This window comes from Hydra vulgaris, chromosome 11 (assembly GCF_038396675.1).
Source record: "Hydra vulgaris chromosome 11, alternate assembly HydraT2T_AEP".
Classification (NCBI taxonomy): Eukaryota; Metazoa; Cnidaria; class Hydrozoa; order Anthoathecata; family Hydridae; genus Hydra; species Hydra vulgaris.
In genome coordinates, this window is record NC_088930.1 from 5,348,674 (window position 1) to 5,362,525 (window position 13,852).

A 13,852-nucleotide genomic window follows, 5' to 3' on the forward strand; every position below is an offset into this window, starting at 1 on the left:
AGAGCTTTCTTGCATGACTTTTATTGAATTATTATTATGAATATTATCCAATGTTATTTAAGTTGACTAAATGAGAATACTTTCACATTTTAGAATGGTCCCACAATCCAAGCTCTTGAATCACTTGGACAAGGTAATTTTTTTTAAATGAAGTGAGCAATTAAAAGTTGACAAATAAATTTAACAAAAATGTGTTTTTAATATACATTATTTTCTTCTTTAATGCTTCAGAAGAAAAGGTTGCATTACTAACACAGGTTGGTCAAATCTGTTTAAATTGCATTTGAAAAACATTTGTGTGTGTGTGTGTGTGTGTGTGTGTGTGTGTGTGTGTGTGTGTGTGTGTGTGTGTGTGTGTGTGTGTGTGTGTGTGTGTGTGTGTGTGTGTGTATTTATATATGTGTGTGTGTGTGTGTGTATGTATATATATATATATATATATATATATATATATATATATATATATATATATATATATATATATATATATATATATATGTATATATATGTATGTATATATATATAAATCTGATTAAAATGACATTAATAATAATTAACTATGAACATATATTTATATACATTTATTATATATATTTATACAAAATTATAAGCATATTTACGTATAAGAAGCAATTGTTCTTAACTTACTTTCAATTTTAAATTAAATTTAATTTTATTTCAAATTTTTATCCAATTATCCTATTACAATTTAAAATATTCTTGACCATAAATTGAATGTATTAACTACCTTAGTAAGAACTGAATGTCTTAACTACATCAGTAAAGATCTACTTCGATTATGCTTTTTTTGAATTACATGTTACTCTGTCTTGCTAAAATGTTATGGTATAATTATGAATAAGTATTTAATTCAGCTTTCATTTGCTTTAGAGATGAGACAATAGCATTCACTAAACATATATATGCAATAACATTCACTATACATATTCAGTACATGACATGCAAATGCAATTATTGTAATTACAATTTAAGCGGTTGAAATTTAAATTTTTTTAAAACTTTCTTATTTTTGCTTCTTTTAGCTCCCATTACAATTGATTTTCTAAAAATTTACTGCTTGTTAACATTTTTTTTTAATGTATATAATAATAAACTTATTGACATAATTAGTTAATTTATTTTTAATGATTTTTGCATATATCTCTGATGGGTTTTTTTAAGGTCTATTTATAATAGTTTTTTTTATCTTTAAAATGAATTTTCTTTTTTTAAACTGTAAAAAAAAATTTTCATCTGAATTTCGTCAACAAAAATTTTTCTCTTTTTTAAAAACTTTAATTCTTTTTATTCTATTGTTTCAGTTTTAAACAACCCCCCCCCTCTCCCCCCTCCCCTCCCTCCTTCCTCCTTCTTAGTTTTAAAAACAAAATCATGTAGAAATTACTTGATTCACTTTAAAAACAAAATCATGGTAGAAGTTTACTTTTTATTCTAAAAGTAAATTTCTACCATGTTTAATTGGCAATTGTTGAAATTTTGGTTGAAACAATGAATTAAAAACACTTTTTTAGTTCAATTTTTGTGTGATTTTATATTTTAGTTAAATTAATAACTTTTATTGTTAATGTTATATATTATCTTTTAAAATTACGTTTACTCAGCATTATATATAATAAAAATCTGTAACACATCAAGTTCTCTTTTTAACTTATAGACATGTGGAGCCATATCAGAACACACTGGGAAAATGTGCACACGGTAGTTGTTTTTTTTTTAACACTTTAATATAATTTTTTAAACATTGTAATATATTTTTTTAACACTGTAATATTTTTTTTCAATGCAGCAATATATTTTTTGACAAGATATTATGTTTTTTTAACACAATATTATACTTTTTCAAAACAAAAATTTTTTTTTTTTTTTGTTGTGTTGCTATTATATTTTGTATATTAACTTTGTTACTTTTTTATTAAAGTAATGTTTACATAATATAAACCTTATTGGTACGCAAAAAAATAATTAAATCCTTTAATTTTTTTCCTAATTGTTTTGATAGCGTAATCCTGTAGATGTAATAGGTGTCTAATTTTGAGACGCAGCTAACTCTGTTAGCTGTGTCTCAAAATATATATATATGTATATATATATATATATATATATATATATATATATATATATATATATATATATATATATATATATATATAGTATATATATATATATATATATATATATATATATATATATATATATATATATATACATATATATATGTATGTATATATATATATATATATATATATATATATATATATATATATATATATATATATATGCATGTGAACATTTTTTATCAGCGCTATGTTGTTAACAACATTTAGCCAACATTGAGATAAATAATGCACCAATATTGCTTGCTTTGTAACCAACTGACATTTCACATTTATATTACTATAGAATGTAGGATTTAAATTGAATTCGATTTTGAATGAGGATTAATAAATTTTATTGTTTGTTTATTTGCAATTATTGAGTTTTCTTTTTTTTAAACAATCAAAGCAAAAAAGCGGTTTACTTTTGATAGTTTAATTTTGATAAACAGCTACTTGATTTGTAGTTTTTGGTATTAAATTGCTTCATGCTGGAGTAGATAGTTTATAAGAAAATCAACATAAAATCAACATAGAAGAAATGCGTCATTAAAAATAAGTAATAAAATGAGAACAGAACAGAAAACATTCCGGGGAAGTTTATTATTTTTTTTTACATTAAAGTTTTTAAGCTAAAAAAATTAATGATTTTTTTTTTCTAATTTAAAAATAAAAATGTCTGAAATTATTTTTTGGTAACTGTCTAAAACCAAATAAGTTGCAACAAAAAAAATGTTTTTTCATAAACATGACTCAAACATACCTAAAAAATTTTTTAAAAATAGAAAATAGGTTATTTACGTTTTATTTTATATGAAAATATGCTGGAAAATGTTTTACACCAACACTCAATTTATAAATTCATTAATTAAAACTCTGTCTAGTTTCATTATGAGTTATATATAAAGTTTAAATTAAAATAAAATAGAATTAGAAAGATTTCCAAATTTCAAATTTTGCATTCTCCAGTTTGAAGCAACTGGCTTTTTTTTAAAAAAATTTAAAATTGCTCTTGCCTATTGATTAGTTGCTATTCTTGATCTGTTGTCAACTTTTTTATTTGTTTGTTGTTGTTGTTTTTATTTTGTTTGTTGTTTTTATTTGTTTGTTGTTGTTTTTATTTATTTGTTTGTTGACTAGAACAAGTATATCTGTTTTTGGGTTGGTTCTTTTCATGATGCTCTTTCTTTTCTAGGCAAGGTCCAAAATCATATTCTAAATGTCTTTAGACAAGCTCAATCTGCAAAGCCACTCTTCGATTTTAGTAAGGTTGCATCTCTTTTCTACTATAATGGTCACTGGTCAAATGAGATGTTGATGGAACTAGAGATGATCTCTAGTTCCATCAACTTTAAACTCATTCTTGCTTGACTTTACATTCAGCAAAAATGGATTCTTTTTTTCGTATCTGTTCATTCATGCTCTAGGAACTTTTATTCCTCATTACTCTAGGAAGTTTTTTTTCTTATACATCTCTCCCATGTTTTCATCTCCCATGTGAATCAACCTACAACTTTTCAAGTCTGTTTCCTTGCTCTTAATCGCTATTCTTTGTTTTTTGTAAGTTTCTACTTAAAATTGGTTGATATATATATATATATATATATATATATATATATATATATATATATATATATATATATTTCATATATACATATATATTATATACATATATAAATATCATATATATATATATATATATATATATATATATATATATATATATATATATATATATATATATATATATATTTCATATATACATATATATTATATACATATATAAATATCATATATATATATATATATATATATATATATATATATATATATATATATATATTTCATATATACATATATATTATATACATATATAAATATCATATATATATATATATATTTCATATATACATATATATTATATACATATATAAATATCATATATATATATATATATATATATATATTATATATATATATATACAGGGCTTGTGATGAAGCGATCGCGCTCGCGCTCCGCTCGTAAAACGCCCCCGTAAACAGTATTTTCAAAGGTTCTAGGCGCGATAAACAACGCTCGTTCAGCTTATAACGAGCGTATAAAATAACTCTCGTCCAATAGTTCGGGATTATTTTTTTATTTTCATTAAATATTTAAGTTTGAAGTCGTTAATAGTTACTAATTTCAATAATGGAATGTGCACGTGGAAACACAATGTGAATACAAAAATGCGCAAATAAAATAAGAATAGAAAATTAGAAAACCATTATAAGAAAATTGAAACTGCAGAGTATTTTTAATCTTGTGAAAATATCAAGTAATATTTATTTGATTTATTGTTTGTAATATTCCACACGTCGTTTATAATAAAAATAAATATTAATAATAGAGTAATTTTTAAAATTAGTTTTTGTTCATAGTGTAGGTTTTTTATTAACTATTATTTATTTTAACTCAAATTTAAAACGATTCTGTTGTTTAAAATGTTCGCAATCACATTCGAAAAGGAAACAAAGTAATGATGTCAACATTTGTTAAATGGAAAGTTATTATTCTTATTTATTATTATTTCAAATTATTCTTGTGTTATTTTTTTAAGATAAAAAAAACGTAATTTAAAAAAGAAATTTTAGAAAAAAATTAAATAATTAATTTGAATAAAAAATATCAAGAAATATAAAAACCATTAACCGTTAATTAAGTTTACAGCGTAACATTTTAAAATAAATATATCAAAACAGCGAAGCAAAACTAAGTCCACTAAATTATACTTCAATACTAAATCAATAAGAAGTTGCGTTTTTGTTTGATATTATTTTTTTATAACATAAATAGTTAAAAATAAAATCGCGATCTAACAATATACAAGAAGTTTAAAAGTATAAAAATCTACTTCGTTGAAGAAGTTTCATGAGTGATACTAATTCAAACATTTTTTGACGAAAGTATTGTAATGTAACAAATAAAAAAAGATATAAAAAAAGAAAAAAGCTTTTTATGAGCATCGCGTTCAGCAATTTTCATGATCACGCTCGCCGACGTTATCTTGAGCGCACATAATCACGCTCGATGAAAACATATTCTAAATTTACGAGCGCGATATAACACGCTTGACGATTTTCTTCATCACAAGCCCTGTATATATGTATATATATATATTAACTTGTTTCTCCGCGCAGTGGCCTTGTTCGTCAAGGCTCGTGTTTCGGAGTTATAGAGTTGAGAGAGGGTTATAACCACTATTAAGTAGCCTCCTCATCTGTAGTGGCCTTCTCGGCCTTGAGGAGATGAATAACAAAAAAACAAAAAAAACAAAAAATGTATATATACATATATAAATAGAGCATATGATGTCATATGTTGATGTCATACTAAAACAGGACACTAGGGGGGGGGGGGCTTTAGTACATACATCGACTAGCTTATAGCCTGCTGCCGCAAAGGAGTGCTGCTACATCGACTAAAGGTTTGGCATTGGACAGCAATCCTTTTTTAAATATATATATGTGTGTTTGTGTGTATATATATATATATATATTTATATATAAATATATATATATATATATATATATACACACACACGCATATATATATCAACCCTTTTTAAGAAACCTATAAGGTTTGATATGACCACGCATATGTTATTTTGTTTTGACAACTTGGCTATGGCTCCTTTGTATGTTTTAAGTTAGCTCATTTAAAAAATGCACTGAGTAAATTTAAACTAAAATTAAAAATAAACAAACTATAAACATAAAAGAGAAATAAAAGCTGAAAAAAATTACAAAACTGAAAAAGTAAAAATTTTAATAAATCGTAAAATAAATAAAAATAAACCAGAAAAAATAAAAACATAAATATATGTTTTTATTTTATATTAAAAGTGTTTCACTAAAATGAATTTAGAAAAAATCAAAGTTTCAAAGTTGTTTAATCCAAGTCTAATAACTTCAAAACTTAATTATCAAAAATTTTGAAACCTTGATATTTTTCTTATGTCTACAAAGCAAATAAAACTTTAAAAAGATTTATCCATTACTAGAATTAAAACCCTCCATCTAATGCAGATATAACAGTCGCGCCTCATAAATGACACAATTAATCAACCTATGCGCTACATCAACACGGTAAATTTGAACTATAATTATTTGCGAGCGTTTTTGGTTTTATTTTTTAATCTTTGGGCTTGTGGTTGTCAAGCAAGAACTTGTTTTCGTGACGGCACTTAGATATAATTTTTTTTTTTTTATTTAATAATTTTTTGGTACTTTTTTATGATAATATGCAAAGTTTTTCATGAAGGCAAAGCAAGCATTTTTTTGTTACGTTGCTGTAGGTGGATTTGTTTAATTATTGTTAATTTTTCTGCTAGGCCAATATATACTTTTTCTGGGGTGTTAGGGGGAGGGTTACTATACATTTATAAATAACATTAGAGGCTCTACATTTTCTTGTTATAGGGCAGTTTTCTTTTTTTATGCAATTGCAGGGTGGGTATTCTTTTGGTTTTTCTGAACTAATTTTCTTGTTGTGACTTTTTATTATACTTTCGATATTGTTGGTGCAGCTGTAACTCAATTTTTGAATGGTTTACTTAAGGGTGGAATGTTGGAAAGTGTTTGTCAATTAAGTTTAGGAAGATATGTTCGACATTGGTAGAAACGCTTTTACTGTACGGGGGGTTAAACCATTATTTATATATATATATATATATATATATATATATATATATATATATATATATACACATATATACACCTCTTGCATAGTTTATTTTTAATTTTACCATTGCTAGGTCAGTTTTAGGTTGTTTTTTTAAAAAAAAAATTATTTTAAAGAGCAAAAAAAAATTGTTTTTTTATTATTTGATAGATTGCCTGCCCTAACCAAACCCTCAGTCAATGTAGCGACACTTCCTTGTATCAGCATAAGAAAGTCAATGTAGTAGCTCTTCCTTATAGCAGCAGGCTATAAGATAATTGATGTAGCAACACTCCATGCATGTTTTACAGCATAAAAATAAAAATATTCTAATCTTTTAATTTGCGTTTTTGTAGTTTTTTAAAAAATCATCAAACTTAATTAGTTTCCTCAATTTAATTTATGCCTTTTGTTAAAATCTAACCTAAATTTTGTCAGTATAAAAACCATAGACAAGCTGTTTTTGAACACACACACATTGTATGTTTAATGTCTTAGTAAATATTTTGTATGAAATTAATAACACTTTTAAAGATTTTTAAACATGTTTCTAACTGCATAGCATGATCAGTAAAATTACAAAAATCATTTTAAAAATGTTTTCATGTAGGTTATATAATTATTCCATTACTAAAATCTATTATAAAAATCTATTACAAAGGGTTTAAAATACCATCAAATTGCAATATTAAAATGTGTCAGAATCCGAACTGAATGCAAAAGTACAAAAGGTTTAAAATAGTTAAATCAAAGTCTTATATCTAATTGTGTCACTAAAATTAAACCAAACAAAACAACTGATTAGAAGGATCCAATCATATTAAACAATAAAAAAAATTGAACTAAATTAAAAAAAAAAATTTATCTTCCTTGAAATGTTCATCAATGCATTGTGAAAAATTTTGGACTGTTTGTTATATGTATCAATTTACAGGTAGTACAAATGAATTTGTAAACAAGATTTGACTTATTTCTTGGAAGAAGGGTTTTTAATAAAAAAAATTGCTTACTTGAGAACTATATACAGCAACTTGAAATATTTGTAAATAAGAGATACATTTTATTTAAGTTTATGTGTACAAAATTTTCAACTAATTGTTTATACACCAATAAGTTTAATTGGGTATTGACTTTTTCTTTATACAGTTTTGAGGTTGCCATGACAATTTTCAATTTTTTTTTAGTAAAATATTTAAAGTAGTTTTTTATTTTTAGAATTTCTTGCATAATATAAAAAATTATGATAATTTTATTAGGACCTTCTTGCTTTTTGTAATACTAATTTAAGTTAAGCTGTTTTATCTTTGCATCTCTATTGATGACAATTATCATTTGATTTGCAAAGAACAGAAATTAGTAACATGCTTGATTCGGAAATAAACTTGAGTGTCATTTCAATTCATCATAAACTCATGTTTAAACCCTCTTAAGACTATAACGGTATATATAGCGGTAGTGGTGTATAGGTAAAGCGCTCATAGTGGTTCAAAAGCGAGAGGTTCCGAGTTCGATCCCCACCATTTCCCTGGTAGTACCGCGCTCAACTTGTTTCTCCGCGCAGCGGCCTTGTTCGTTGAGGTTCGTGTTTCGGAGTTATAGAGTTGAGAGAGGGTTATAAACACTATTAAGTAGCCTCCTCATCTGTAGTGGCCTTCTTGGCCTTGTTTTTCAGACAATCCTAAGCTAGTTTCTTTTGTTAATATGTTTTTTTTTTTTTTTTTTTTTGCTAAAAACGTGCCTTTTATGTTATCTACTTGATTCAGGCAGGCATGGAAGTTTTTTCTTTTCATTGGTTTAAAGCAAGCAAGCAAATGCAGAACCTAATTTCGAGGGTTGTATTATAGATGTTGAAGAAAATGCTAATATCTTTATAAGTATCTTTGATACTAATGCCATAAAAAAAACGCAGTATAGATGCTATAAAAAGGTAACAGAGTATAATATTAAGGTAGAGAATCAGAAGTAAGAAAATTGCAAGCAGAGTAAGGAGAAACAGCCTTAGCAAATGCTGCAATGAACTGAATATATGGTTAATAAGAGGCAAATAATAAAAAGGTAATAAAATCAAACTAAATATGAGATGAAATTTTAAACTTTCCTTTGTCAATGACGCTTTAAAAGATTTTCCAAAATTCTCTAGTTCTAAATCAAAAAAAAAAACGCATACAGTGAGGCTCACTGTATGCGTTTTTTTTTTTTTTGTTTTTTTTTTTCTGAGGGTTTTTTATCTTAATTATTTCTTATAATTTTTGCCAGATTTTGTCTTGCTAGTCAGTGCTTAAAGGTATTGCCCTACACTAAAGCCCATTAATCTTAGATTATGGAGTCTCATATTTTAAATTAGAACTAGAGAATTTTGGAAAATCTTTTAAAACGTCATTGACAAAGGAAAGTTTAAAATTTCATCTCATATTTAGTTTGATTTTATTACCTCTCCAAAAAATAGGACAAACAACTTTTCCTTATTTATTGCTTAAATCTAATGACAACAACACTCTTCCTGAAATAACAGAGAAAAAGATTAATTTGTTGTTAAACTGCTTTCACTGCTAGTCATTATTAATTTTATATTCTTATCCTGATTAATGGCAACATTCTAGGATTATCTTTTTATTATTTGCCTCTTATTAACCATATATTCAGTTCATTGCAGCATTTGCTAAGGTTGTTTCACCTTACTCTGCTTGCAATTTTCTTACTTCTGATTCTCTACCTTAATATTATACTCTGTTACCTTTTTATAGCATCTATACTGCGTTTTTTTTATGGCATTAGTATCAAAGATACTTATAAAGATATTAGCATTTTCTTCAACATCTATAATACAACCCTCGAAATTAGGTTCTGTATTTGGCAATACCGACTTAACTGCTGACCGTTTCTTTATTTTATGGTCAAACTTTTGTTTTAAATTTTTTCTGCCGACCTGATGCTGACCTCACACAGATTAAGGTTGGGAAATCATTGCCGACCTTATTTTTGTTAAAATCAAGGGCTGATGATGGTATTTTGATTAGTATATCTACTCAGTGGTGCTGATTTTGAATGTCTCATTGTATATTTGTGTTGTTTCAAAGCATCTGTTAAAATGTTTTTGTTGTATTTGCTAACTTTTTATACAAGTTTTATAACTTTGATTTTAAAGTATGTTAATTGCATTTTACGTTTAGAACTGGAAAGTGTGTCCAGCACACAGATGAACAAAGGAAAAGTGTCAGAGGCCTTCTCCTTGGTAAAATTTAATGTTTACTTTTTTATTGTCCAATTTTTTTTACTCCCTTAACTTATTATTCAAATGAGGTATCAATAAATATTGTTCCAGATTACATAGTAATGACCAAAAAAAGATGGTACATGGGGGCACCTAGGTTCCCATCTAAAACATATACCTATGAAAAATAATAAGTTACAATGAATATATGAAATAGCTTATAGAAATATTTAATATGTGCAAAGTTTGTGAAAATTTTTTTGTTTCATATTTTCATCATGTCTGAGTGTTATATTTGGTTGTTGTTATTTGTTTTATGTTGTTGTTTTTGGTACTTTTTTTTTTAATTATTTCTTAATCTGTATAGAACTTATAGAATTTTTTAACTGGAGTAATTACATGAAACTTGATTTTAAATAATCACTTAAGATTAGGTGTATTTAAAAACTGCATTAAAGGTAGTAGTATAAGTAATGTGTGGTTGTTGTTTTTTATTACAAGTAATTATTTGTCTCAATAATCTCTCTAAATAAGTTCATTATAAAATATAATAAGAAAACATTTTTTAGTGTATTTAATGAACTATTTAAAGTGATCAAACCACATTTAAAGATTTAAAGTGAATTTTCGGCATAACAATGTGTTGTACTTTTAGGTGATACTGATGATATTCCATGGCCAGCAAGTTCACGTCCGGATAGGTATGCTTTAGCCTTATTATTTCTAGTTTTGAAAAACAAATAAAAGAGATTTTTTATATATCGCATGGTGAAACTATTATAATGTTGAATTTAATGTTAAAACCGTTAAAAAATAAAAATTGACTTATTGTTAAAAAATTAAAAAAACATTTAAGCTCAAAAATATTATTTTAAATAAATATTAGTAAAAATGTAAAAATAAAGTTAAATTATAAGGTTTTAATTTTTTTTTTTTGATAAAAAACTGCAAAAAAAAAATTTTTTTTTTACTTTTTTCAAGACAAGGATATTATAAATTTTTTTTTTACATACATTTCAACTAAAATCCTTTTGCTAAATATCTTCTATTTAAAAAAATTAAATTTAGGCTGTATAAAAAAACTAAATTTGTCGCGGTTGTGACGGTGAAAAACGTCTTTTTTTTTTTTAGTAACATACCAACTAATAATTGAGATAATAATAACTTATTTAATCACTAATGTTTGCTCTGAGAATTAAAAATTCTCAGAGCAAACATTAGTGATTTTTTTATATCATAATATGTTAAAAATGGCTACCAAATTTTAAACATCTCCTACACATGCATAAAAATAAATGACGAAGTGAAGATTTTTTTTTTTAGATGCACTATTGTGTTTGTTAATTTAATTAAAAAAATTATTTCTAATATTCAGTTTAAATAATTTTGAATTATGGCAATCTTATATGGAATGACCCATAAGCTATTTTATAAATAAAAAAATTTCTTGCTTAAAATACTAAGACTAACTAATCAAACTTTTTATGCCATAAAATAAACTTATATGACATAAAATAACCTTGATGATGTTTGTTTTTTGTTCTTAGAAATCTAGTTTCAGTAATATTGAGTAAATAACAAATTCCTATGGATACACAGCATCCTAGATGTTTTGGTTAATATTAAATGAGTGTATTGTTAAATAATTGTAGATTCATTAAAATCTCTATTTCTAATATATATAAGTTGAATTATATTTGTTTGTTATTAGTTGAATCATATTTCTTTACATTTGTTTATGTACTAATTTGTTTAATCTTTTTACAGTTCTGCTCTTGATCAAGACGATGTACATGTTGGTAAGTTAAGATAAAGATAATAAAGGCTATTTAGGTTATATTATTCGGTTATTTATTTAGGTTATATTATTCGGTTATTTATTTAGGTTATATTATTCGGTTATTTATTTAGGTTATATTATTCGGTTATTTATTTAGGTTATATTATTCGGTTATTTATTTAGGTTATATTATTCGGTTACTTATTTAGGTTATATTATTCGGTTATTTATTTAGGTTATATTATTCGGTTATTTATTTAGGTTATATTATTCGGTTATTTAGTACCTAGCACTCTAACGGGGTAGAGTGCTAGGTACTAAATAACCAAATTTGATAACATTCTACTCTAACGGAGTAGAATAATGTTATCAAATTCCAAATGAGTTGTTAGCTCGTAAATCACATAATAAAAAGTCTTCTTTTTAATGAATAAATTAGTATTTAATTAAACAATAAAAAAAAAGTTTTGAATTAAGTAAAGTTTTATGTTTTATAAGAAAAAGTAATAAATGGTCTATCGTTATAATGCCATACCTATTTAGGCAGAAGTTTTATAATAAGAGAGATTCTTCTGAGTTATTACAAGTTATCTTTATAATGCCTAGCTGCCTCCCATCCCATGCTGGGAGTAGCTGCCTTCCATTATCTAGATAATAACTCTCAGCATAAAAATTTCACAACTTGTCTATGTAAAATAGGTAAAACAGATGAAATACATTCAACATTAGTTTTCAAATATTCGAAAATCTCACTAACGATTAACAGTTCTACTTATGTATTCATCAAGATTTACGGAAATTTTATGATCCAAGTGGTCGTATTGAAATAATAATTACAATTCTGGACTAAATAAGGCAAATTATAATGAAATGATCATCTTTTTTTATTAAACTTTTTTTACTTGTTTTATTCTTTTTTATTACTTTTATTTTTTTAAACTACTGTGTTACTAATTTTAATTAAACTATTTCTTTTTTTTTTTTTTTTTTTTTTTTTTTTGTGTAAACATAAAAATTTCACAATTTGTGTTCTACCTAATTCTTATTAAGATTTTTTAATTGTTTCAGATGTTGATGGATGCGAAGATATCGACGAAGGGGCGCTTCTAAGAGAACTTACACCGTGAGTAATTGATTATTTTTCTTGACAGTCGAGGTCTAAATGTTTTCATAATGTCAACTTTATAAATTTTTAAAATTAGGGTATTATAAACAACGGCAGTTATATATAAATAACGGCAGCAGTTTATAACTGTATATAAAATAATTTTGTTATCCTCATCTATTTAGTTTAAAAACTTCATTTTTTATCTAACATTTTTGTAATTTTAATTTTAAAGTTTTTTTAACTACATTAAAAAGTGTTTCATTTTTCATTTCTATTCATTTTTAATGAAACCGTCAGTTGAAAAACATTTTGTAAACCTTAAAAATAGACTGACTGGGATGAGGGAATGAAAGACTTAAGTATCTATCTCATCGTAGCTGTTTTGTTTTTTTTAATTTTTACAGCAATTTTTTTTTTTCTACAGTTTGCCTTGGGAACAAGATTCAAACATTTCGGCTGGCTCTGAATCGACATCTGCTTCATTGCGTAAGTTTTTTTGTTATATCTCCATATTTTTTAATGTTTTATTTTTTTCAACAGTAAGCTTATTTTAAAAATATTTACGATAGATACATCACCAGTGATAAAAAAGAAGACATCAAATGCCAGAAAAAATCGATTTCGTTGATATTCATTTGAATAAATTTATTTAAAATTTGTATTTAAATTAGTAATTACTAAATAAATTGTATTTAAGTTAGTAATCATATAAAAATTGTAGTTATTTTTTTAAAAAAAAGGTTTAGTAAATAGGACACTGATTGCGTTAAGTGCTTCAAAATGTTGTTTTTCTACTGTATTGAAACTTAATTTATAAGTAAAAAAAGAAAACAAGTATTGAAAAAAGTATGGAGAAGTAACAATATAATTCTAACCTTGCGATATGAAAAAAATCTAAATCTGCTTGTACGATCTGTTTTTTAATGTCTGGATGTTT

At 25.0% G+C, this 13,852-nt stretch overlaps 1 protein-coding gene across 1 annotated transcript in view; it reads left to right on the top strand.

Annotated features, from left to right (window-relative positions):
• LOC100204125 (ataxin-7-like protein 3) overlaps window positions 1–13,630 on the top strand; it is a 40,367-nt gene extending 26,737 nt beyond the window's left edge. The window contains exons 9-17 of the mRNA XM_065809867.1: window positions 94–133; window positions 232–257; window positions 1,676–1,719; window positions 9,987–10,048; window positions 10,683–10,728; window positions 11,795–11,826; window positions 12,876–12,930; window positions 13,340–13,401; window positions 13,485–13,630. Of these exons, the coding sequence (XP_065665939.1) occupies window positions 94–133; window positions 232–257; window positions 1,676–1,719; window positions 9,987–10,048; window positions 10,683–10,728; window positions 11,795–11,826; window positions 12,876–12,930; window positions 13,340–13,401; window positions 13,485–13,543 (426 nt within the window). The 3' untranslated portion in view covers window positions 13,544–13,630. The remainder of the gene's footprint in view (window positions 1–93; window positions 134–231; window positions 258–1,675; window positions 1,720–9,986; window positions 10,049–10,682; window positions 10,729–11,794; window positions 11,827–12,875; window positions 12,931–13,339; window positions 13,402–13,484) is intronic.
• The last annotated feature ends 222 nt before the right edge of the window (window positions 13,631–13,852 follow it).